Raw genomic sequence first — 26,615 nt, forward strand, 5'->3', positions numbered from 1 at the left:
CCTGCAATTAGTGCAGGTTCGCAGGTTCGCATCCCACCAGGCTCAAGGTTGACTCAGCCTTCCATCCTTCCGAGGTAGGTAAAATGAGGACCCAGATTGTTGGGGGCAATTAAGCTGACTTTGTAATAATGCCGCTTGGGGTGTGTGTGAAAGCCCTAATAAGCAAGCATATACATAGAATGAAGGCTACTGCTAAGTTTGTAAAGCCGCCCTGAGTCTTCGGAGAAGGGCGGGATATAAATGGAATTTAAAAAAAAATAAAAAAATAAAAATTGTCCCTTGACTCCATCCTTCCCTTGTTCACTAGCATTTGGGAGCAGATGTGCAGATGCTTTATATAACTGCTTGCATATGGTGTTTTTTTTAATTGCAAAATGGGCTAACCTCTACTATTTGGAAATGTGTTATGTGTTGTTGTTTTTCTCCGCTTATCTTTTCATCTTTCCTGTTTGGTATAGAAATAACATTTTTCCCCCTAGGTATATACAGAGAGGGGAGAGTTCCCTGTAAATGTAGATTGAAAAAGAGAAACCTTGTTCAATAATACTGGGGAGATTTAATTTGGGGGATTTAATGAGTGGGAGTCTTAGATTTGGTTTCTCATGCTGAAAACTACATGTCAACTTATCATTCACTCTCCTTAGAATTAAAATATGCCTTTTGTTGAAAATGAGTAGTGGTGCTTAATCTTCTGTGCCATACAGAATACTGTCTTTGTATGGAAGGATGATGCCTCCAGATATCTGAGGCGGACTCTTGCTCATACATGATTTTGAGATAGGAAAAAGATGCACAGAGCATGTCTAGAGTTTACCTCTAAATGCTTCTACCTTGGAGCATCCCCTCCATACACTAATATATACAAGGTGTGTCCATGAGGCCAGCTAGTGTACATTTTGCTTCAGATATCAGCATGTAAATTATGACAGAACTCTGGGAGACATATATTAGAATATTATAATGAGCATCCAAAACATTTGGAATGGGTATAAAGAAGGATGGAGTGAAAAAACAGGAGGGTAGAAAGTATGCAAAGATCCAAATTCAGGCTGTTATATTGTCACACTGTAATGGCAAAGATAATGGAAGGTTTACTACAATAAAACGTTAGACAGGAACCATTAGTGATGATCAATCATCACCATCTCAGAGAAAAAAAGAAAAGAAAAGAAACATAGTGACATAAATCATACTAAACCAGAACTGTAACTTGGTACTGTAATTGCTGTTTTGTGGTCTGTTAATCCATCACTTATAACTTATCACTATGAGAACTTAGCACTTTTTAGGAAGAAACAATATTTGCATCTGGAAGCACCCAATTGATTTTTTTAGAAACATTGAAATAGGAAAGAGGTGAGCAGAGTGTGCACTACTGACCAGCAATGCTATGCAAGCTATTAAAGGCACAGGGGACATATTCAAGATCTTTCTCAGCTGAGAAAGTCAAATTAGGTTCCATGAAGTCCCTGGAAATGTTGACTCAGAGGGTCTAGCAGCTAAGGAGCCATCACAAACCTTGAAAAAAACTCCTCCTTATTTGGAAAAGGAAATATCAATTGGGGGGGATCGCTATCTCATCCTTAACTCTCCCTAATTATTGCCATTGTGTCTACTTTCTTCTCTGTTACAATTCTGGTAACAGTCACTTAGGAGATGATTGGAGATGGCAAACATCTTCTCTGCCCTTAATTCAAACTGTTGAGTAGCCAAAACTATGTATGATTGATTGACTGTTTAGCAGATCTACCCCCGCCCCACCAAAATTAGTTCACTAACCTTTTTATTTGTTTATATTTATTGTCAAATTTATACAGCCACCCAAAACAAGTGACCTCAGAAACAGTGCAACAAAGCTAGTAAATGCTAAATTCTAAACAGCAGCCACTATTTTTTATTATTGTCATTAAAAACATTGCTTGCTATAAAAATGAAGCTAAAAAGATGAATTATTGGGCAAATGATTGTTAATAATAACAGCGCCACCAAAATAATTCACCAGTACCCTGAAGTTCCCGGAGCCGATGGCACAACCAGGTCTTGAGGGACCTTCAGAATGTCAAAAGTGATGAAACCAACCTCACTTCAAGAGGGGAAGATATTCCATAACGGATGCAACAGCAGAAAAGGCCTGCCCGTCTAGAGTCAGCCAAACGTAGCACTCTAGCTGATGGAATCCGTGCCCTCTCTTCTGGATCTAGTGGGACAGGCAGATGTAATCAGGGAAGAGCGATCCTTCAGATAACTCTGTCAGTATCAGCTTCAATTTCAAGCTCAAACTTGCCTAACCTAATCCTGGAAAAGGCTCTGAAAATCCTAAATTTGTATATGGGTGTGTAGACTGGGAACTGCAGCTGTAAGAAGCTGTAAGAGTCATCGGCAGCATTGAGGGGTTGAAAATAGACTTGGTTTTAGGTTAGCCAGTTTGGCAGGCTCTAGGCGTATGAGAAAGTATTTTACAGTAGGATAGTGCTTTTTATATAGTTATAAGGTTGCTGTAAAATCATGATGTCATGATTTAAGTTGTAAGAACATACTATAGACATTTATTGTATGTTTATGATTGTCATACTTATATGCAACCAGAGCACTTTTGTTTGAGTAAATGTAAATTAACACCACATTGTATTATTTAATAGATCATTAAATAAACAATATTAGTTCTTATTAAAAGCATAAGCTATAATAAAACTAGTAATCTGTAAAGATGCCTTGGCTATGTTCTTCCACTTTCTGCTAATTGCTGTTTACTATTTCATTTTTATATTGTGTTATCTTAACTATAATAAACAAAATTTGTCAGTGTTGGATGACAGAAATGGAAGCAAAGAGGAATACAAACGCTTGCCATTCAGCTTTTTCAAATAGGACTTCCAAACATGGTCTTTGTTGATTTGCAAATAGCTGCTAATAATAAATACTACCATTTGCAATTGTTTTCCATAGGGGAAAGCTAAATCGGCAATGTATTTTCCAATGTATTAAAAAAGAAATATTTGCCATTGTGTAATAGCAATAAAATAATACTGTGGCATATATAAAGGACAGATTCACAGATGAAACCAAAGAAGGGTCTGGAGCTACAGTATATTCAGTGTACTGCATTCAATCTTAACAGTTCACATGTGCTATAATTAAAAAATATATATATCAGGAATTAGGATTTCAGCAACAGAACATTATTAATACATGTTATATATACCAAATACAGCACAGGTGCTCTGGCTAAAATTTGGGGTTGGTTTAGATTCTTATGAGGGATATAGAAAGTAATGTGTAAATTGGTCCAGTCAAAGAACTTGGACATTTGGAATAATGTGTCCAGTTCTGGAGACCTCACTTAAAAAGGGCATTGATAAGATTGAACAAGTCCACAGACAGGCAACAGAAATGGTGCAAGGTCTGAGGGACAAAACATATCTGGAGAGATTGGAAGAACTGAATACATACAGCCTGGAGAACAGAAGAGAAAGGGGTGACATGATTGAACCCTTTAAATATACTAAGGATGTATATAAGGTTCTAGAAGGCAGTATTTTCAATATTAAGCAAAAATCAAGAACATGGGGGCATAACCTCAAACCAACAAGAGAGGAGTTCAGAAGTTATGTTAGAACGAATTACTTCACGGAAAGAGTAGCGGAAGCCTGGAATCAATTTTCAGTGGAGGTAGTGGGTCATTCATCAGTAGCTGAGTTTAAACATGGTTGGGATAAACACCTATCCGTCATCTGACAAAGATTAGGAAATGAAATCAAACTTTAAAATAAAACATAAAAGTGATAAATAATAATTGTGTCGATATCTGTAACACCATCTAACATCTGCCTATCCTAGGTCCTTGGGAAGCACTTGACGGGCAATCAAAATGCCAAATCTAGTCTGAACATCTGGCTTACTGTGCGATGAACCATAATAAATAAATAAATTAAAAAGAAAACAAACAATAACAAAAAAAAACCCTCAAAGGGCAGATTCCATGGACCACTAGGTCTTTTTCTACTGTCTATTTTCTATGTTTCTGTTTGTAAATCCTCACAAGCTTATGTCTTTTAGAGGTCAAAACAATGACTGATGGTCACTTGTAAAGAAATACAGAGATTTTTTCTCAAGTAGCACGGTATGCAAGCAACCTAAATAAAACTATAACATATATTTACTAACATTGTACATCTTTCCCCTCTTTTTTCTGTATCTTACAGGAGAAGCTAGAATATTTCTTCCTGATAGTATTTGCCATTGAGGCAATGCTAAAGATAATTGCCTATGGGTTTCTATTCCATGCAGATGCTTACCTCCGGAATGGCTGGAATGTGCTGGATTTTACGATAGTCTTTTTGGGGTAAACAAATTCATTTTATTCAACTTTCTCTGCGGTGGAAGGAAAACCAAGTACACTAAAATTGTTTGAATGGTGTTTATTTTTGGAAAATTTACATAGTACACTGTAAGTCAGAGGTGTCAAACTCACAACATCACTTGATGTGTCGCGACATATCGCGACTTTTTTTTATCAAGGATCACAATAAAGATTGACCTGCTTATCTATAAATACATACATACAAACAGGAATAGCAAGTTGCTTATTCTCCTGTTTAGTCAACATTGAATCTGAGCAAAGGAGCAATCTAGCACCAAGTGAATCATGTAGCAGAAATGTACAGCCTTTGTGGGTCAGCTGAGTCCTTTTTTTCCACTCAGTGATTCCCAATTTGGGGGTTCTGGCTGTCACTGGAGAATAGCCACTCTCCCTATTCATTGATGATGGGAGCTGCAGTACAAAATCATCCCAAACCAGCATTTTTCTCTGACTCAAAGCAAAAATAACTTTTATCTAGTATATACATTCTATATTCAGTCTATTATCAGTATTCTACTAATATGGATACACAAACAATAAAAAGCTGACTCTGCTACCTTTTTTCCTATAAAGCCACTATCAAACAGAAAATATATTGAAGTACCCACACAGGTACAGAGAGCAAACTATATATTTTTTGCCATGCAGTTTTCTACTGTGCAAATGAATGCCATTTTTGCCACTTCATCAAAATGACCTTTGGTTGAACAAGATCTGCTAACCCGTGTGATATGTTGTATTAAAGAGCTACAGTTTTTCAGAGAAAAAGATAACAGCAAAATTCTATTGCTTCTACTGGAGGAAAATCTTTCATCCGTAAAGACCATCTTTTAATGCTTTAGCTTCCTCTGGTGACTTCTACATTATTCCCACCTATATTTTTTCACTCTCCATTTCTTCTGAAGGGTCTTCACAGTGATCTTGGAGAGAATCAGTTTGATGGACAGTGCGCTTCTTAGCGGGCAAGGTGGTTTTGACGTCAAAGCTTTGAGGGCATTTCGAGTGCTGCGGCCATTACGTCTGGTGTCAGGGATACCAAGTGAGTAAAATGTCCTAAGGTATTTGATAAATGGGTGGCTGTAGGAAGCCAAAACAGTGGTGAAAGGATACAATTCCCATGAGCCATTTCACCCACAGAGCAACTGAGAAATAGTATTTTAATACAAATATGTTGACACTTGAACTTATTTCTGGAAATGAGGGGGCAAATAGATGTAGCCCAAAGGAGATAGTGTTAAAAAACTGTGCCATTTTCTTATTGTATTCACACTTACTGCCTGATTCAACAAAAGTTCAGCCTTGCAGCTTAAACTAAGAATTAGTCCTGTTGATAGGTTCTTGTAAGACTCTGAAATATTGATTTATTGAATTTATTTGCCGCCCATCTCTGGGAGGCTGTGTTTAGTAGCTTTAAGAATTGGCAATAGAGGAAGAAGCCAATAAGCAAGTGGCATCTTATTCATCACATAAGATTGCATGATGGTGGCCAGGTCCGGACAATATTACTTACACTAGAATTGAAATCTGTTGAATTATGGAGACCATTCTGATTTCAAGATGTTCTATTTCAATTTGTTTCAATGAGTGTGAAAGATGGGAGCTCTACTCCAGAAACATATAGGGAATGAAAACTTGAAATCTTATGATATAGAAATGAAACTGGTTTAAGATGTTTTCTTCAGATCTGTTGTATCTGTTGCTATGATGATAGCACCAGTATGAGATTTGGTATATCATCTTGTATTAGTTACCAGAGCATGTTACAGATGGGCATAAAATTTAAAGTTGTCAGTGGGGTCATATAACAATATATGATAGAAACTGTACATTCAGAAGCTACACTAAACAACCTGTTCCCTTTCTTCCTGTTTTAGGTCTGCAAGTAGTACTGAACTCCATTATCAAGGCCATGTTGCCACTATTCCATATCGCTGTACTTGTTGTCTTCATGCTTATTATCTATGCCATAGTGGGCCAGGAACTCTTCAAGGGCAAAATGCACAAGACCTGCTATTACAATGGGACAGGTATGGAATGTGCTGCTTAATGTAATCATAATAAATGAAATATAAGAAATATGTGGGCTGACCCCACTGATTCTGACTGTCTTTGAATGAAGATAGGTGTGAAGTTACTGCCTCTGAAACTCAGTTAGAATAGAGACCAAACACATGTTGAGGTGTATGGATGCAAAGAGGTGCGAGCCATTCTCCACAGAGTCTCACATTTGGCCCTCTGTTTCCTTCCTCAGATATCTTGGCCACTGTGGAACATGAAAAACCAGCTCCATGTTCTACCTCAGGTCATGGGCGCCCCTGCACTATTCCTGGTTCTGAGTGCAGGGGCCCATGGGCAGGACCCAACCATGGCATCACTCACTTTGATAACTTTGGGTTTGCTATGCTGACCGTCTACCAGTGTATCTCCATGGAGGGCTGGACTGAAGTTCTTTACTGGGTAGGCTGAGCATGAATAATATTTGTCTAGGCCACATTGATCATGTTGCAAATCATAGAATATGAAGCTGTAGGGATGAGGTTATTGGATGGTCTTGTACTTTGCACCTTGAGATTGAGAAGTAAATGATACCTCCACCGAAAGTTGCCCATACATAGGACATGAGCTATTTTCATATCCTAGCTACAACCATTCCTGGCAGTTAAAAAAAATCTAATAATAAAAATGACAGCACAATTCACTTTTCTGAGGTTCTGTGGTTGCCTTCCTCTAATAATGCATAGCAGATTCAACCCTCTTGCTTTTCTCTCCACACATATAGCAAAGTACCTGGAGCATACTCACTGTAGAATAATACCATTATTCCTGTAAATTGGTCTTTTCAAGGAAAACAAAATTAATTCCTCAGGATACAAGTCTCTACGGAATGCACATAAAATTATTTAGATGTTACTTAAGTGGGATCTAGTAGCAAGATACTGAAAATATATGATATAGTTAATCTTAAAGGCTTTTATCCTGTTGTCTTTCAAATCAATAGTAACTCAAACTAGAACCAATTTATTGAAGTAGATATTGCAAGAGACCCTAAAAGGAGCTTAGCCCTCATCTTTAACAATAGTGATTCATTATATAGGGACAAGAAGGAGTAAGGGGATGCCTTAGGCTGTCAGTTTGGCTAATAGGCTAGAAACCAGGAAGCTATGAGTTCTAATCCCAACCTAAAGGTATGAAAGCCAGCTGGATGACTTTGGACTAGTCCAACTCACCTCACAAGTTTATTGTTGTGGTAAAAATAGGAGGAAGAAGGAGTTATTTATAAAAATATAAAGGTGGCGTTTAAAAAAAATGTCACTTTTGTTTGATTTGGATCCCAGATACTTTTCCTAGAAAATTAGTGGAGATTTTTCAGTGGTGGGAATAATGATGTTTTTAATAAAACAGTATCTACTGTTCTGTTTTGTTTTAGGTGAATGATGCCATTGGGAATGAGTGGCCTTGGATCTACTTTGTCAGCCTCATCTTACTTGGGTCCTTTTTCATACTTAACCTGATCCTGGGTGTGCTCAGTGGGTAAGCAATTTTCAGAAACGAGAGCAATTTTCAGAAGCAATCTTTTCTGACACATCTCTCACAAACCACTTTTTTTCTTAATGATTTTTGATCAGAAATAGATGGACACAGTTGTTTCTACACATCTCAGCAAATCCATTGTCAGAAAAAAATTCCTTTAAATTCTATTTGTAAGATGGTAAAATTACCCCAAGGTCTTTTTAATCCAAGTCAATAGATGGGGCAGGAGGCATTGAGTTTAAATGAGTGCCCCAAAAAGACACTCTTTATTTTTTAAAAATATTCAGAATAGGCCTCATGACAGGGTTGTTGTTGTTGTTAGTTGCGAAGTCGTGTCCGACCCATCTCGACCCTATGGACAATGTTCCTCCAGGCCTTCCTGTCCTCTACCATCTTCTGGAGTCCATTTAAGCTCACGCTTAAATGGACAGGGAAGGATGCTTTATTAAGTTCTCATTTGTTGTTATTTTTTAAATTATTGTCTGTAATTTAATGTAAATGGCCAAGATGTCTCTTACTTTCTGAAGAGATTTGTCTCCACTTACTTCTTTATTTGTAACTTACAATTCCTATGATGAAAATCAGATTGAATAATTCAAATGAAGGGAAAGCTCTTGAAATGAAAATTTAGGCCCAAAGATTATCTGTTTCTACACTGGTTATCATTAGGATGAGAAATCTAAAAGTTCTGATTTGATTGTGGGATATTTTCCACACAAGTAAAAGGTGGGGCATTTTCATTATATGTTTTGAATCTAAAATGCAATGACTTGCCTAAGGGTGTCCCTTGCTCACGGGCTTAACTGATATGTTGTGCAATGCTCGTGCTCATCTGAGTTTATTCCAGGGAGTTCACCAAAGAGCGTGAGAAAGCTAAATCAAGGGGTACCTTCCAGAAACTGAGGGAGAAGCAACAACTGGAAGAGGATATGAAAGGCTACATGGATTGGATTACTCATGCAGAAGTCATGGACAGTGACCGGACACGCAGGGAAGGTAGTATTTTCTTTCAGCAGGATTGCCTAATCAAATGAAAGAAATAGCTTTATAGTATATGTTTTATGGACCAGAACTTCCTGCAATAAAGCTTCTAACTACAGGAGCTTTCAGAACAAGCTGCTTGATCAAAGTCCCAAACTAGACACCATAACCATAGTGCATAAAGAATCATGATATTTTGTTCGAAAAAGATATGAGAATGAATTAGAAAAACATGGCTTAAGTTACGATGTTTGCAAATATCCATGTTTGTCTTTTAGGTGAACTATTGCTATCATCATGAGACTGATGATTTTATGATAGTTAGCTAGCTAGATGATAGAATAGATAGATGATAGATAGATAGATAGATAGATAGATAGATAGATAGATAGATAGATAGATAGATGATAGATAGATAGATAGATAGATAGATGATAGATAGATAGATAAGTAGGTAGGTAGGTGGGTGGGTGGGTGGGTGGATGGATGGATAGGTGGGTGGGTGGATGGATGGATGGATGGATGGATAGGTGGGTGGATGGATGGATGGATGGATAGGTGGGTGGGTGGATGGATGGATTGATAGATAGATGATAGAGCTATAAGTAGATTATAAAAATCATCAGTATGTATATACAACAGAGTTGCTGAACTGTTCAATATTCGTTAACATAAATTTCTATTTCTGTAAGTAAACTTTGTGGTAACAATCTATAGCTCTGTTAATTAATTCTGCAAATGTGTTACTTATGTTTAAATTTCATAGGAATGAGATCCTCAGATGACGGTGGGTCAGAGACAGACAGTCTATACGAGATTGAAGGAATGAATAAATGTATTCTCTTCTTGTAAGTAGAGGCATTAAAATCTCAGTAAATTCATATCCTGTAGTTTGGTGTTACATAAATCAAATCATTTTGAAGGACTCTTTAACTTAATCTCTGGAAAATCATTTCCTGTGAAAAATTTGCATATTTTGGGTGAAGAAATAAATGATACAGTTTGTAATCCAACATACGTGGATGATAGCATTGTAGGATGGTTTAAGTGTTTCCTACTAATAATGGGGGCAAGTACAGTAATACATATTTGAAACGTGGTGCCACAGTAGTGCACCTGCTTAAAAAAGATCTTCCTGACAGTGTTTCTCAACCTTGGTGAGTTTAAGTCATGTGGACTTCAACTCTCCGAATCCCCCAGACAGCATATGCTGGCTAAAGAATTCTGGAAGTTGAAGTCCACACATCTTAAAGTTGTCAAGGTTGAGAAACACTGCCCTAGAAGATGTGGGATTCAGAAGGCTTTGCATTATAGGGCTCCATTGTAGAGACTGGGAAATAGATCTAACTGCCCTTATCCTCATTTTAAATCTCTTCTAGTCGGCACTGGCGACGATGGAACCGTCTTTTTCGCAGAAAATGCCGTGAAATTGTTAAGTCAAAATTTTTCTATTGGGCAGTGATCTTGATTGTTGGTTTGAATACTATTTCCATAGCTACCGAGCATCATAATCAACCTGGCTGGCTGACCCATGTCCAAGGTGAGCTGGGCATTTAGTTTCTCAGTATTTTTCAGATTCTGATTAAAAGTGGGGGACTATGACATTGTCTGTTCAAACGTGAGATTCTATTTGTTTTTCAATGCACCGGCCTCGTATCTATTTCACAACAATGATATTCTCATAGCACTTTTTTATTTATTTGCTGTTCTGTCACCAGTTGCAATACATTCAGTTTTATCTTAACATAAATCTTCTCAGTCCTCTTATGCTTTGGGGTGAAAAAATGTTAAATGAACTTTCATGTGTGTCTTCCCATGATGAGAATCATGGGATTACTCTTCAATAGACTCTAACTCTTCTCCTCAATCTGCAAAGAATTACTGGTGGGGGTGGGGGCCTGCAGAGTGTGGCCAAAAACAGTCAAAATGACAACATGCAGAGCATCAGTCACATCATCATGAGTGCCATTGTGACTTTGTTTCGATTCTGTGGACCGCAGCGTTTGAGGAAGACCTGATGGCCAGAACATATCCTGTCCTTTCATCACTAGTGAAACTTTTCTGCTTACAGATGTGGCTAACCGAGTACTTCTGTCCCTCTTTGCGGTGGAGATGATTCTGAAGATGTATGCCCTGGGCCTCCGTCAGTACTTCATGTCTCTCTTCAACCGCTTTGATTGCCTTGTGGTGTGCACTGGAATCTTGGAGCTCATCCTGGTAGAGGTCATTTCCATGACACCCTTGGGCATCTCTGTTTTGCGATGCATTCGGCTGCTGAGACTCTTTAAGATAACCAAGTGAGTTTCCTCTCTGGGATAAACAGAGCAGAGTTGAAAAACATCCCGTTCGTATATAATGGTTATTTCTAAAATTATCTCCTTGGGCTATTCCCACAAGTCTTTTTTTTCAATATGAAGCCAGGGATACAGAATGCACAAGGATACAGTATTTTCCATTTAGAGGGCACTTTCATTGTACATGCTAAATTGTGATTCCTCAGTTAATGCTGAGAGCAGCATTTCTGGAGTAAATAGATCAATATATTATAACAAGGATATGTATGTCTGTATGTATGCGCGCGTACACACACACGCGTGCACGTGCGTGCGCACACACACACACACACACACACACAATTTAAGGCTTATAACCTGGACTTTTAATTAGGAACAGCAGCACATATGCTTTCTAAGAAATATCCTTGAGATTGTGCTTCAATATCCTTAATATTGAAACTTGTCCAGATTACTTTTTGGACCTTCCGACAAGCAAAGTTAATGGGGAAGCCAGATTCACTTAACGACCGTGTTACTAATTTAACAGCTGCAGTGATTCACTTAACAACTGTGGCAAGAAAGGTCGTAAAATGGGGGGAAACTCACTTAACAATTGTCTTTCCTAGTAATGGAAATTTTGGCCTCAATTGTGGTCGTAAGTTGAGGACTACCTATAGTTGATCAGAACAGTGATTTAGAACTTTTCCTCTTCTAGATTCCCATCTTACTCTGCTAGCTAACTTGGCTGATTTGCATACACTCCCAAATTTTCTCTACTATGATAATGAATCTTATAATCCTTCTTTTTTTCTCCAGGTATTGGACCTCGCTGAACAACCTGGTGGCATCTCTGCTGAACTCCGTGCGCTCCATTGCCTCCCTCCTCACCCTCCTCTTCCTCTTCATGGTCATCTTTGCCCTCCTAGGGATGCAGCTTTTTGGAGGGCGGTTTGACTTTGATGATACGGAAATAAGACGCAGCACCTTTGATAACTTCCCCCAGGCTCTCATCACTGTCTTCCAGGTACAGTTAAAGTCAAGGTTGTTGACTTTATTTCAATTTCTGAAATAAATTTGATGTCTAAGTGGGTAAATCAGTAGGAAAGTAGGTTGTGGAATGGGTAGGTCATTTGGCAGTGTGTGTTTGTGTATGTGTGTGTGTGTGTGTGTGTGTGTGTGTATACGTGTGTATGTGTGTGTGTGTGAGAGAGAGAGAGAGAGAGAGAGTGAGTGAGAGGGAGGGAGGGAGGGAAAGAGAGAGAGGGACGAAGGAAGAGAGAGAGAGGACAAAATGTGACTGCAATACTTGTGGCATTTCCGGACAATCATAAGCCTCAATTGATATATATTTGGTAGCAATTTTCAGCCATTGTGCTAGTAATCTCTCCCGTATTCCTCCCTGCCTTCCTTTGCTTTTTTTGATGAAGAAAAAAAAAGTGGGAGCTCAACTGGTCACTATGCAGGAGGGAGCAAAGGACTAGTAACAAGACAGTGCTTTGGCTATAGGAAAGAGTGAAGAAATTCAGCAGCCAGGAGGTGGGACAAGGTGGGAGTTCCCAACAATGAGAAATCACCTGTCCTAAATCCCAGAGGAAATGTGGGACAATAATTAATAATAATTAATCAGTTCAATTACCCAGGCTCCAACACACTGAAGGAGATTTAGATTTTCACCTTTGTTTGAAAGCCAAACATTTCTAGATGATTTCTAGTGCTTTCAAAATATTTTGTCTCTTCCTAGGTCCTGACTGGGGAAGACTGGACCTCTATCATGTACAATGGGATTATGGCTTATGGAGGGCCTTCCTATCCTGGTGTGCTGGTCTGCATTTATTTTATTGTTCTGTTTGTATGTGGGAATTGTATCCTTTCTTTAAACAGTGTTCATATATTAAGTGAAATACTTGACTGTTGTTGTTAGTTGCAAAGTCGTGTCCGATCCATCGCGACCCCATGGACAACGTTCCTCCAGGCCTTCCTGTTCTCTACCATCTTCTGGAGTCCATTTAGGCTCACGCCTACTGCTTCAGTGACTCCATCCAGCCACCTCATACTCTGGAAATACTTGACTAGTGATGGGCTGTAAGGTATTCTTACAAAACACTGCCGTAAAATGCAATGCAGTAATGCCCTTCTTAAAATATAGCAACCACTAACATAAACAAGAGAGCCTCAGTTACTTGGAAAGATAGATTACCACCTTCCATTTTATGCAACTTAGTGATTCCCTATGGAAGCAGGCTGTGCTTAGAAAAGTTGCATAGAATGCACAATCATATCATGGGTAAAAGCTGGCTGAGGAATTCTGGGAGTTGGAGTCCACCATCTTAAAATTGCCAAAGTTAAGAAATAACGGTTTAACGTATTCAGTAATTTCCAATACTGGTAGGGGTTTGATCATCAGAGGAAGACAGGTCCCTATTACATATGATCATGATTTCACTTTCATTCTCTGATTTTGTTCTGCACATTGGCTGGATAAATGTCAGCCTTTCCTTTGCCCTTGCTGAAATGTGGAATGGTTTTGTTTTTTGCTTTGTTTATTGCTTTGTCCATAACCATGTTTGATGCTGTTCTTCACGTCAGGGGTGTATATGAATAGTGTTTTTGGGATTTATTACTTTCCTTTCATTATCAGGTCTGTTCAACTATGCTGATATAAAAAGCAAACATGAAAAAAATACTCTTAAGGGGTATGCTATCTTTATAGTCATGTGAAATCATATCCCTACTATGGAGATAGATAAAGGTCTTAGTCCCAATATTTTTTATTTCTTTATGTACTGCATGTTATCCCCTCCCTTCTTTCCTTTGGGAGTTCAAATTGGCATACAGTAAGATCTTGGTTTATGTTATCCTTATTACAACAAGTTGAACCGGGATAGAGTGATTGTCCCAAAGTCACCCAGGAAACTCCTTGGTCAGGTTGTATAATTGAAGTCCCAGTGCAACACCTTAAACACTATATTACTCTGGCCCAGCTATTCACTTACATCTTCAGATATTGCTAAATACATCATAGCTAGTTTTGCTTAATGCTTTATGGTTTTATCACTTTTTTAATTGACCATATCCCACCTTGTCTTCTATGGATATAGGAGAAATTTAAAATGTTTGAAATCAACAAATAGAAAATTATTTATTTGGCCATTAATGAACTCTTAGTGTCTCTTTCTGCCCAGCAAGTCTGAGTTGAATTCAGACGAGCAGCCAATGCCTTTTCTTACCTGACAGCTCAAGAAATGGCCTTGTCTGTTCACAGTTTTGACAATACCCCACGTTTTGCAGTAATGATAATATGTCCATTTCCTAACCCCTGAATTTCTTCCAATCTCTCAGATTCAATGATATCAGAAAATTGGCTGGGTGTAACCTGTTATCAAGTGAAACTTTCGAAGAACGATAGAAGTCTCGATCCATGGTTTCTGCATGATGTAAATCCACATTGTAAAATTCCTTAGCTTTTCTCTCCCCCCCCCCTCCTCCTTATCTTAGACATCTTGCTGAATGTCTTTTTGGCTATTGCTGTGGACAACCTGGCTGAGGCAGAAACATTAACATCTGCCCAGAAAGCCAAAGCTGAAGAGAAGTTGTGGAAGAAAATGACCAGGTCAGTTCTGCCTTCTGCTGCTGATCCTGACATTCATCCCTTTGGGGTTCTAGACTGCTCTATGTCAACTGTTGTAACTCTAAGCTTCTTTAATATGCCTCCCCTACTCCATTCCACCTGGCTTCTCTTCCCTGTGCCCTTGCTGTTTTGGTTCTTTTCTGTAGAGGTTATCCTGAGAAATCTGAAGAAGAAAAGCTCTTGTTGGCCAAGAAGCTGGAAATGAAAGCAAAGGGAGAAGGAATTCCCACCACAGCAAAGGTCAGATGGGGATGGCAGCTACCAAGGCTGCACTTTATCTCTTTTTAGCCTTTTTTTTTGCTTGTTTGGGTATTTGCATCTAGCTTTTGAAGACAAATGTCCTGTAAAAAATGGCTTATAAACTATTTTTGTATAAGAACAGACGATATCGTTATAGGCAACTCACTTGTCCCAACAGTGAAATTTTCTAAGATCACAAGCATTTACCTAGTTTTCATTCCTTTTCAGTTAAAACCATTGTTGTTTGATTATAGTTTTGTTTAATAATCAATACTGAGGCTGCCCAAATATATATACAGTGTGCATATATGTGTGTGCGTACAGCATTAAACATTCTCACACATATTCTAAAGTTTAGCCAGCACCACTCTAGAATTTTTTTTTCAAAAGCATACTCAGCTGTGCACATTTTTTTTTCTGTGTCCCAGGCTTTTTCTGACTAGGTGACATTATCCCCAGTGCAGGGAAGAAAAACAGGGCTCATCTGATGTTGGGAATGTTAAAGGCAGCTTGTGAAAGCCATTATGTCTAGTTACTCATCTTAACAAAGTGTAATACTGAGAAAGCTTGCAAGATATATTTACTAGTTACCACTCCCATCAGATGAATTTTCCTGGGAAATGAATTCCTCATGGACTGAACTACCACCTTGTTTTTGATGCTAATTATTTGACTTGCGCCGTGATTGAGAATAGTAAATGAGAGTATATGGGTCTTAAGGATGAAAGGTAGTCCTCATTCAGGATCCAATCTGGGTCTGTCACTGGGACCAACGGTTTAATCTTCTGAGCTTTCGGACCCGAACGGGAGCCCATCTTCAGGGAACTTCTTTGTAGCGGAGTGTGTGCTTCGGGTTGTTCTGTGTGTGGCATTTATATGGTGCCTGAAGTCCTCATTCACTTTTTCCCCAAAGAAGGCCGTTATTTTAGATCGAGGCTGAGAAAATATCGCTAATAAAAGATACATCGGTTCCAAAATAGGTATGATAGGCATTTGCTATTTCATTTCAGTGACAATCTTCTGGAGGGCACATTCACACCCAGAAGTCCCTTTACTTTTATTTAAAAGCATGCAGATTTTATTACAGGATTTCCCAAACTTTGAGGTGTATCTCCCTCCCATTTTTACAATAAATCCACCTTCCCCAATGTTTCACTGTAATGTTTTCATTGTACATTTGTGTTTATTTATTTGTGTTTGGATTTTTAAGGGAAGTGTGTCATTACAATTTCACTAAAGGGGCACGTGATTGCAAAGTAAAAAAAAATGGAACCCCTGCTTTATGTAATAGAATGTTATTCAACAAAACGACCATCCCAATGTTATATGACAGTGACTTGTATAAACCAAAACCATATGGTGTTTTCACAAATATGTCCAGATGTGTATAAAATAGTCCTGGATACCACTTCAATTGCATGCATTTAGATATACTGCTGTTTGTCAATCCTCTTTTTTTTGCTCTGCTCTTAGTCTCAGCCAAGTAGCACACACTTTTCAGCAATATTGTAGCAGAGCTGCAGCGCTTAATTTCTTTTTCATTGTTTTCCTGCTTAGTTAAAAGTGGATGAGTTTGAATCAAATGTTAATGAAATCAAGGACCCATACCCCTCTGCGGACTTCCCAGGTAAGCAGATTTCAGTGCCATTTGTTTTGGGCAGTTCCATTACATGTTAAATAAAAGGGAAGTATTTGTATAAAGCAGGGGTCTTCAAACTTGGCCCTTTTATGACTTGTGGACTTCAGCTCCCAGAATTCCTCAGCCAGCAATGCTGAAGTCCACAAGTCATAAAAGGGCCAAGTTTGAAGACCCCTGGTATAAAGTATATTGTCTAACACTGGCTATCAGTGTTTCTGAGTCTTAGTAGCACCTAAGGATGGAAATTACATGGTTCTCATAGTACAAAAATAATATTGAAAACCTTCAGGAGTTTTTTTTAAAAAATCTACAATTAATGACTAGATGGGCATTAGGTTTTTCTGTAACTATTTTCCTACAGGTGATGATGAGGAAGATGAACCTGAAATTCCACTGAGCCCTAGGCCACGTCCCCTAGCTGAGCTGCAGTTAAAGGAAAAAGCAGTGCCCATGCCTGAAGCAAGCTCATTCTTCATCTTTAGCCCAACCAACAAGTATGCCTCCTTCCTTCCTTCCTTCCTTCCTTCCTTCCTTCCTTCCTTCCTTCCTTCCTTCCTTCCTTCCTTCCTGTCAACAAGCATATTGGTCCTCCAACTCTATGAATAATAATCAAAGCTATTACTGCGCCAGTAAAAGTACTGAAGTGGGGGAACTGAATGCCTTGCAAGATGTTTCTTTCTCAAATGATATTTTGATTTTCACCTTTTTGATGTTTTTCTGTTAAAAATGGATAGAGTGTAAGTTCTGGAGACAGAAATAACAAAGGTGCAATATTTCTTATCTCAGTATTACACAGATGGGAAGAATTAAGCTGTAAAATATGCTATATATTACTGAACAGCTTGGAGCTCTTAGCGTGACAGTTTCTCTGTCTCTTATACAACATGGCAACTTAGCCAGTCAGATTTAACATCTGAACCAGCTCAGGAGTTTATGGATGATCACCTGGTTAATTTTGGCCTATTGGTATGAACATGCTTCTTCGGTGGTATGACCAATCTCCTTTCAGCCTTGCCAATTTTTAGAATCACTTTTAGTGAATTGTTGTTCTGAGTCACAACGATGTAAAATGTTATGATTTTTAATACAACAATCAAAGCATGGATTCTGCTTTACGTTTATTTTTGATAATTTATATAAATTTAGACCTTGTTTTATTTATTTATTTAATTTTTTACACTTCCTGACTCCTAAAAATACTGGATACTTCACAGGGGAAAAAATGCACACAGAATAATAAACTAATATAGCAATAAAAAATAAAAGATGGTGCAAATCAGGCAACAAACAAACAAATCCATAATACCCAGAAGGAGGCTTCAGTCATCCTCATCAAAGGCCTGGGTGAAGAGCCAGGTCTTCACGGCTCTCCAAAATACCAACAAATGGGGGCCAACTGAATCTCAGGAGAAACCTTAGTCATTCCTACAAGGGTCATAATCTTACGGTAATCATAGGAAGAGGAGCAGTCACCTATTGGTGGCATAGTTAATCAGATACAAAGTAGTACAACTCTAGTTCCTATTTAAGAAAATTGTAAGTCAGAACAGCTCCCATTGTCATTACATTTCTGAATTGGCTGATTAAAATACAAATAAAAGATCAGCTGGCAGCCCCATGTTTATACTTAATTTCTTGGCCAAATAAATACAAATGAAATAAATTGCAGTCTGGCAAACATTATTTCCTGTTTAATACCCAGAAATTCAATCTTATCTAGTATTATTTAGTAATACAAGGGAGCCAGGGAGGCAACTTCCAGCCTCTAAAATCCTCTTTTGAAGACCCAGAGCTGCCTCTGACTGAAGCCTCAGGAAACACCAAAATAATAGTGCAAGGCTAAAATAAGCTTTAAGGGAATTCAAACAAAAATAAGCCAGAAAGAAGTATAAAATCCAAGGCATAAATGCATGATGTGGCCCCATCCATTAGTGACATGGCTCCCACCATTTCCCATTAAGTAAATAGTCTGCTCTTATCATATTCCTCTTCCTCTGTTCATACATGAACTTTCATTCAGGTGTCCTCTGATCAGAATATGAGCTTAAGCAATATACTGTATACACTTAATTCTCTTTCTTCCCTTGTCTTCTTGTTTCCAGGATCCGGGTGCTGTGCCATAGAATCGTCAATGCCACCTGGTTCACCAATTTTATCCTCCTCTTTATCCTGCTCAGCAGCATCTCACTGGCAGCAGAAGATCCAATTCGAGCTGACTCATTCAGGAATCAGGTAAAAAGAGATGATATTTTGTACTGCAAGCATGATAAACGTGTCTGGTTTCAGACTATCTTTCCCCAGCCGCCTACTCTCCGACGATTTGTGACAGCAATTCCAAGAATGCTGTCTTGTAATTAGGGAAGTTATAATCTCAACAGACAACATCTTTGGAACAGAACAGAACAGAACAGAGCTGTAAGGGACCTTGGAGGTCTTCTAGTCCAGGCTGTTATGTATCCAGGTGCAGGCAACTGCATAGCAGCGGCCAGTAGGGGGCGTTGGCCTGGACGGTTTTGGCGAGAAACCTAGTTTCGGCGGGAAACCTAGGGCCAACCCCATTGGCTAGCCACCTACCTGGCCAGGTATATAAGGAGGCCAGGTAGCCCTTGTTCTCCAGTACGAACCCCTCCACACAATAAAGAGCTGAACACATACTCCGGCTGGCGTCTCTTCCTTGTGTCGGACCCACTACATTACACAGCCCCCCCCCCCCGCTCAAGCAGGAGAACCTATACCATTTCAGACAAGTGACTGCCCAGTCTCTTTTTAAAAACCTCCAGTGATGGAGCACCCACGATTTCTGAAGGCAAGCTGTTCCACTGGTTAATTTCTTCACTGTTAGGAACTTTCTCCTTAATTCCAGGTTGCTTCTCTCTTTGATCAGTTTCCAACCATTGTTTGTAGTCCTGTCCTTTGGTGCTTTGGAGAATAACATGACCCTCTCTTCTTTGCGGCAGCCTCTCAAATACTGGAATACTGCTATCATGTCACCCTTGTTTCTTCTTTTCTTTAGACTAGCCAAACCCAAGTCCTGCAGCCGTTCTTCATATGTTTTAGTCTCCAGGCCTTGGATCATCTTAGTTGCTCTTCTCTGAATTTTTTCCAAGGTCTCAACATCTTTTTTGTAGTATACTGACCAAAATTGGTTGCAGTATTCCAGGTGTGGTCTCACTAGAGTTTTATAAAGCGGTACTAATACTTCGTGTGATCTTGACTCTATGCCTCTGTTTATGCAACCCAGGATTGTATTAGCTTTTTGGCGGCTTGGAGAACATCAGCTTGGGCAAAACTGAGCTAGACAGAGCCATGAAATACTTGCCAGCGTTTTAGCTTCCTCTTGGATACCTTTCCTTTTAATGAACTGAACTGTTGTCTACCATCCTTGAGTTGGAGAAAAATGCTACTGTGAAACTTGCTGTCCCTGTGGCCAATTGCTATCCTGCCCTATTGCTTCTGCTTCAGACCGCTGTACCCACCTGATTTCCTCCAAGTTATGGGTGACAAAGCATATCAAATTCTATATACCTTAAGGCGCACTTGGATAATACTGGAATAAGGGGGGAAACACTACTTTAACAATGGTACAGCTAAAGATATGTATGGCCTAGGGATGAGACAAAAGCAAGAATATAGGAATATAAAAAGTTGTACATTTATGCTGTGAAAGGCACTATTTAGATTGGTATGAATGAAAGCCATATGTCAAGCAGAATAAGTAAGTAAAACAGATCAAAATAAGAGACTAATTTGTATTATGAACTGCCCCTAAATTCATAGATAATAATGCCAACTTCTGCAAACATGAACACATTAAAATCTGTGTATCTAGTAGAAACTTATTCCCAATAATGTGCATGTTTAAAAACTTCTTGTTACCAAGATACACTGAGTTATAAAGTATATGAATTATCTAATTGCCTAAAAAAGAAAAAAATAGGGAGGTACTTAACATACCAATAAGCAGCTATCATTGCAAAAGCAGAAAATAATAGGTGTAAATTTAAAATATACATCTTCATGAATAAACTTTAGTTTAAAATGTCTGAACATTGTTTTAAATGTTTAGAGAGCGAAGCTTGACATTACTGATGGAAAACTGTCCAATAATAGTCATTATATAGTTAATGTGACAGACTTCTCTGGTCCTTGTTTCTGCATTACAGGATTTATATAATCTGCACCATAATTAAGCTTTGCTTTAAACCTCATTCAAGAATTAACAAATTTGTGTTAAATAAACAGAAATGTTGATATTTTTATCTGTTGCCAATTCATTTCACACATCTTTTTTTCTAGAGTTTAGTGTGAGTGTTGGAGAATTGCAACTGCAATTATTGACAACTATTGTTTCTTTGTGGGACATCTTATCTAGGTTCTATCATATTTTGACATTGGCTTCACCTCTGTATTTACAGTGGAAATTATTCTAAAGGTGAGTTGACTTGTTCTCTTTCAAAATAAAATTGAAAGGGTGGGATATTTCTTTATTCAAGATGAACAGTGAATAATATTTATATGGTACTTATACGTAAGGGTGTGGGCCTATATACATATGGGGTGTGTGTGTGTGTGTGTGTGTGTGTGTGTGTGTGTGTGTGTATTAAATGTGTGTTATATATGTGTACATTTTGAGAGGAAGCAACTGAATTTCAGTTGCCCACAGGAAAAAAATAACAATAAAGATTATCTAATCTAATCTATTCAGTTTCTATGGCTGCCCATCTCAAACAGATCACTCTGGGCAGTGAACAATCAAACACAATAACAACCCAATACCAACCCAATACAAAAATAAAAATATGTATAGCAGCCAAGAAAAAATATAACTGTAGATATTAACAAGAAACAGAGTCCTTAGAACACTTGGAATCTCAGGCCTGGGCCTATAACCAGGTCTTCAAGGCCTAACAAAATGCCAGCAAGTTTAAGAACATCCTAATCTCTATAGGGAGAATGTTTTAAAGGGATGGGGCAGAGAAGGCAAACCACTGGAACTCCTTGCCCAGTGATCTCATCTAGAGATTAGACAAGAGAGAGGACCAAGCCCGTTGGCACCCCACAAATGCAGGGCTGGACCTCTGCCCACAATCAACACCAAATGGAACTGTTCCCAAAGGAAGGAGGAGAACCAGCAGAACAAAGTTGATTTGTTCTCGTTCAAAATAACATCGGAAGGACTGGATATGATAATTTACATTCTACTTTGAGGATTAGATTAAACCGGACTTTCTCCATTTTAGTCTGATGGGACTAAGCTCCCAGAATTCTTAGAGAGAATAGCTGTGATTAACCTGGTTAAAGGATGATTGGCTTGGAAAGGCTGGTTTAAAGATTCACCACATTAAAACCTTAAATGCCACAAGGTTCTGGGATTGAGCCTTTACTCACCCTGCTATAACATATATCACTAAAAATGGGGAGGGAGGGCAGTGAGGGCTCACTTCTCCAACACTGATCCACTAAATGAAATTGGTAGAGGGTGTTTCCTGTAATTTATTATGAAATTTGCAGTAAGGCATTGAAACAGAAAGTGTGCTCAGGTGGATATATGGTTGGGACCTACTGATCAATAGATTTCATAAAGTCAGTAAATTTGAGAGAGGTCCTAGGGAAACATCCATATATATCTGTTAGAATCCTAATAGCATTTATGTCATGGATATATTTACTTCTTTTAAGTCAGCCTAAAATATTTTTAGAGGATGATCAGATATTTTACACACACACACACACAGCATATTTTAACTGTTAGGTACAAAATTATTTGTGTTTAGTAATACACACTTGAGTACGTAGACTGCAAGCTGTTTTACTTTATGAAAATGTGTGCAGAAAGGCATAGAAAGAGAGGCACACGTAACAAATTAGACAAGGACAGTTCTGTCATATAGAGACATAACCATTTTGGAATGGTTTGATTATTGTACTCATCGTGTTCCTTTTCCTTACAAGTCAATCTTCTAAATTGTAACAGTTATCTGTGTTTGTTATTAATTACAAATACAGTCATCTTATAGTCTTAATTACTCTCTTGAGTTTATTTCATCCTTTGATTTCTGCTTCCTCGTGTGTGATAGTTGATAGCCTTCCAAAAGGTCATCTGATTTTGGATAGAAAAAAGAAACACAATGCTAGATTCATCAAAACTAACTGAATCTTCTTGTTTCCTACAGATGACTACTTATGGTGCATTTCTTCACAAGGGATCCTTCTGTCGTAATTCTTTCAACATTCTAGACTTGCTTGTAGTTGTTGTCTCACTCATCTCCATGAGACTTGAGTAAGTAGATCATAGACAGGCAAGGCTTCCAATAGGTCATTCAGGGATTTCTTGTAGACCATGCACCTTTTATAGTAATCCAATAACTTAGAAGAGTAGCATGGGATTGACTATACGAGTATTTGTAAAGTACATTTGTTTGGTTACTAGAGGGTTTGGCAAGATGGTATCTTCCAGATATTTTGGAGCAACTTCTACCACTACTAGACAGCATGACAAACGGCAAGAGATTGTGGGAGATTTAGTCGAGCACGCTTGAAGGGCACCAAGCTATTTATCGCTGCGCTATAAGGACTACTTTGAATATAAAATGTAGGAATATTAAAATATATTTCTGAAAATGCAAAATGCATTTAGTATTTTATACAAACGTTAATCGCAGCTCATTAACTAAGATCTTCATGACTTGGAAGACTGATATTCTTTAATAGCAATATTTACAGCCAACGTTGGTCCAAATGTTGACAGTCAAAAAACTATTTTTATCCTTTCTTTCAGCCAGAAAAAAAGAAGTCAAAATGAAAAGTAGAGGTATATTTAGCATTGACAGTTTGATCCAATTGACTGCTGGTTATGCAAAGACTTTGAAAACTTCACGGATATATTTTTTGTCTTTTCTTCTGCTTACCGGCACAAATTTCCTTCAAAGGTTTCTCTTAGTTACAGCGGCTGATTGCAGTAGCTAGTGGATAGATGAGGTATTACAGTTTGAACAATGTTTTTGGATTCTTCTGTTCCTTAGTAGTTAGTCTAGAGCAGGGGTAGGCAACCTTGGCTCTTTTATGACTTGCGGACTTCAACTCCCACAATTCCTGAGCCAGCCTACCCCTGGTCTAGAGTTAGACTCTAGACATGGCATTTGAATGTTACAGGTAGTGGTGGGATTCAAATATGTGAACAATTGGTTCTCTGTGTGGATGCCACTTCCGGACGTCCATTCTGGGCCTGGGCAACAAAAACTTAGCTATCGGTTCTGCTGAACTGGTGCAAACTGGCTGTATCCCACCACTTGTTATAGGTTATAGTTCCTATGTTGTCTCTGTCTTGCTACTTAAAGTTGATAGCTATTCTGTTCTCATCTGACATCCGGTATAAAATTGGCAAGACAGGAACCAGCCCTGTTCAGTTCTGTTGTATAAACAGAGAGCACGTGCACTCCAATCTCAAAGCTGAGAAATGAATGGCCAGAGGTTGATGGAAAAATGTGGGAGAAAGAGGCTTAAGAAAAACTTGGTCTCCAACTTCTCTATGAGACGAATGAAGGCAAATATATGGGTACCAGGATCCAATCTGTGTTGGTCACCAGGAGCAGAGGGTCAGTCCTGGTGACCAACCCAGATTGGATCCTTTGATATGGGAATTTATTTCTATGTTGTAAAGTAGGTAGGTCTTGGGCATGTACTTGACTTCTTTCTTTCCTGCAATAAAGTTACTTATTATCTAGCCACATCAATCACTGAGGTTTTTGCTGTTATCTAATTCCTGAAAACAGAGCTGAGTTTTGAGGTGGTGTTGGGGAATGTTACAAATGTATAGCTATGCCTGGCCTGGATCATGTTTTTCATGGAGTTCTCTTCTGATGAGTTTTCACAAGGCATGCTGGGAATTACGTAGGCAGTCACATAGAATTCTCTGACCTCTCTTCCTATTCTGGGAATGCCCCAAGCGCATCCTAAAAATAACGTCAAGCTCATATCTTCCTAGGCACATAGTATCTTTGACAGTAGGACTATGAATGTAACCACAAAGGTTGCAAAGCCATAGTAACGAATTTCCCATTTCCTGCAACAGGTCCAGTACCATCTCAGTGGTGAAAATATTGAGGGTGCTCAGAGTACTGAGACCATTGAGAGCTATTAACAGAGCAAAGGGACTGAAGGTAAGCATCAACCTGACATAAACAAGTGTTATATATCCACATTTCTATGTCATGAATGCTATTTATAAGCTAATTGAATGTTTGAAGTAGATTTGTGATATACATTTCCACCTTCCCGAAACTGGCAAACTCCAGATATTTGGGACTGTGAATACCAGATTAAATAAATGAGTTAATGGGCATTAGGACATTGGATCATTGGAAAGATAATCCTAAATATCTCTCTCTCTCTCTCTCTCTCTCTCTCTCTCTCTCTCTCTCTCTCTCTCTCTCTCTCTCTCTCTCTCTCTCTCTCTCTCTCTCTCTCTCTCTCTCTCTCTCTCTCTCTCTCTCTCTCTCTCTCCCCGACCCCTCTTTTGTCTCTAGCATGTGGTCCAGTGTATTTTTGTGGCTATTAAGACCATCGGCAACATTGTTCTTGTCACCTTCCTGCTACAGTTCATGTTTGCTTGCATTGCAGTGCAGCTCTTCAAGGTGAAAGTATTTCTAAGAATTAATTCTCATTTTGTCCTGTTCCATAGCCATGTAATGCGGACCTTTTTGCACAAACTAGGTAGTTGTGGGGGTTTTTTTGGGGGGGGGGTGTTCTGTGTTTTTTTACTTTCTTGGACATCACTGATTCAGGTTGCTGACTCAATGATCCTGTTTCTCTGAGTTTATTCCACTTGTCCCAGTGTGATGCCTTCCAGAAGTACTGGGATTACAACTTTCCCAGCCATACTCAGCTAGGAACAGAATACAAGGGATAACATTGATCTGAAGCATCCATAACTGGACAGGACTATGCAACTGAAGACCTGAAAGAGCAGCTGATGTTTATTAATCAAATTTATATAGCCACCCAATTCACAAAAAGTAATTCTGGGCAGTGTACAATAGTAAATAAAAATACATATATAAAAACAGGCATTTAAAAATATAAAAATCAATATTAAAAACAGAGATCAATTAAAATATATTCAAATCCCAAGAAGAGAAAAAAATGAATACATCCAACCTCAATACTGGAGCCATCTAAATAGGTCTCCAGTTGCTGGGACCCTCAGACTAATGGCAAAAACAGGTCTTGAGGGACTTCTGGAACATCAAAACATGGAGATGATCTAATACTGGTGTGGGGAAGAATGTTCTAGAAGGCAGGCACCATGGCAGAGATAACCTGCCACCTGGGGCCCACCAAAAGTACATATCCATAGTATGCTGTCTTTGCTGGGCTGGACTGATATAATTGGGGAGAGGCAGTCCCTCAGAAAATCTAAAGTCATGAAGACTTTAGGTTAAAACCAGCACCCTGAACTGGACATGAAACAAACTGGCAGCCAATGTAGCTCAAGGAGCAAAGGTATATGTGTTGTTCTAGGGGCACACATAACGCTCCACATGCTAATACTTAGCCTGCAAATGCCAATACTTAGAGATCTACTACAATAATATTAGCACATTAGGTATTCCCCCTCCCCCCATCCATTTGTAGATAAGACTGGGAAGATATTAGTCTCTTTCAATGCTATTACTATTTGATATGGCAGCAAGGTCAAAAGACAGTAAACACTTTTAGGAAACAGGAATTGTTTCCACCTCTTCTTCGTTGATCTATTTATAGCAGGAGATGTTCATTTAAGACAGGGGTATCAAATTTGCAACGTCACTTGACGTGTCACAACGTATTGTGACTTTTTTCCATTGCCAGCAATGGGGTGGGTGCAGTTTCGTTATGATGCATCTGGCCCATGGGCCAGCAGTTTGACACCTCTGATTTAAGACAAGTCAAATCTAGTATAATGTAGGAAACACTACCACT

At 38.7% G+C, this 26,615-nt stretch overlaps 1 protein-coding gene across 1 annotated transcript in view; it reads left to right on the plus strand.

The window, feature by feature from the left end:
* CACNA1S (calcium voltage-gated channel subunit alpha1 S) overlaps positions 1–26,615 on the plus strand; it is a 73,410-nt gene that overhangs the window by 7,991 nt on the left and 38,804 nt on the right. The window contains exons 3-22 of the mRNA XM_081322268.1: positions 4,203–4,342; positions 5,266–5,399; positions 6,235–6,387; positions 6,612–6,817; positions 7,788–7,891; positions 8,739–8,887; positions 9,639–9,720; positions 10,252–10,412; positions 10,944–11,169; positions 11,965–12,172; positions 12,890–13,010; positions 14,644–14,758; positions 14,923–15,016; positions 16,574–16,643; positions 17,017–17,149; positions 18,758–18,887; positions 21,028–21,087; positions 22,829–22,935; positions 24,727–24,814; positions 25,181–25,288. Coding sequence (XP_081178394.1) covers positions 4,203–4,342; positions 5,266–5,399; positions 6,235–6,387; positions 6,612–6,817; positions 7,788–7,891; positions 8,739–8,887; positions 9,639–9,720; positions 10,252–10,412; positions 10,944–11,169; positions 11,965–12,172; positions 12,890–13,010; positions 14,644–14,758; positions 14,923–15,016; positions 16,574–16,643; positions 17,017–17,149; positions 18,758–18,887; positions 21,028–21,087; positions 22,829–22,935; positions 24,727–24,814; positions 25,181–25,288 — 2,589 coding nt within the window. The remainder of the gene's footprint in view (positions 1–4,202; positions 4,343–5,265; positions 5,400–6,234; positions 6,388–6,611; positions 6,818–7,787; positions 7,892–8,738; positions 8,888–9,638; positions 9,721–10,251; positions 10,413–10,943; positions 11,170–11,964; positions 12,173–12,889; positions 13,011–14,643; positions 14,759–14,922; positions 15,017–16,573; positions 16,644–17,016; positions 17,150–18,757; positions 18,888–21,027; positions 21,088–22,828; positions 22,936–24,726; positions 24,815–25,180; positions 25,289–26,615) is intronic.

Source organism: Vipera berus, assembly GCF_964194415.1.
Source record: "Vipera berus genome assembly, chromosome: 3".
Taxonomy (NCBI): Eukaryota; Metazoa; Chordata; class Lepidosauria; order Squamata; family Viperidae; genus Vipera; species Vipera berus.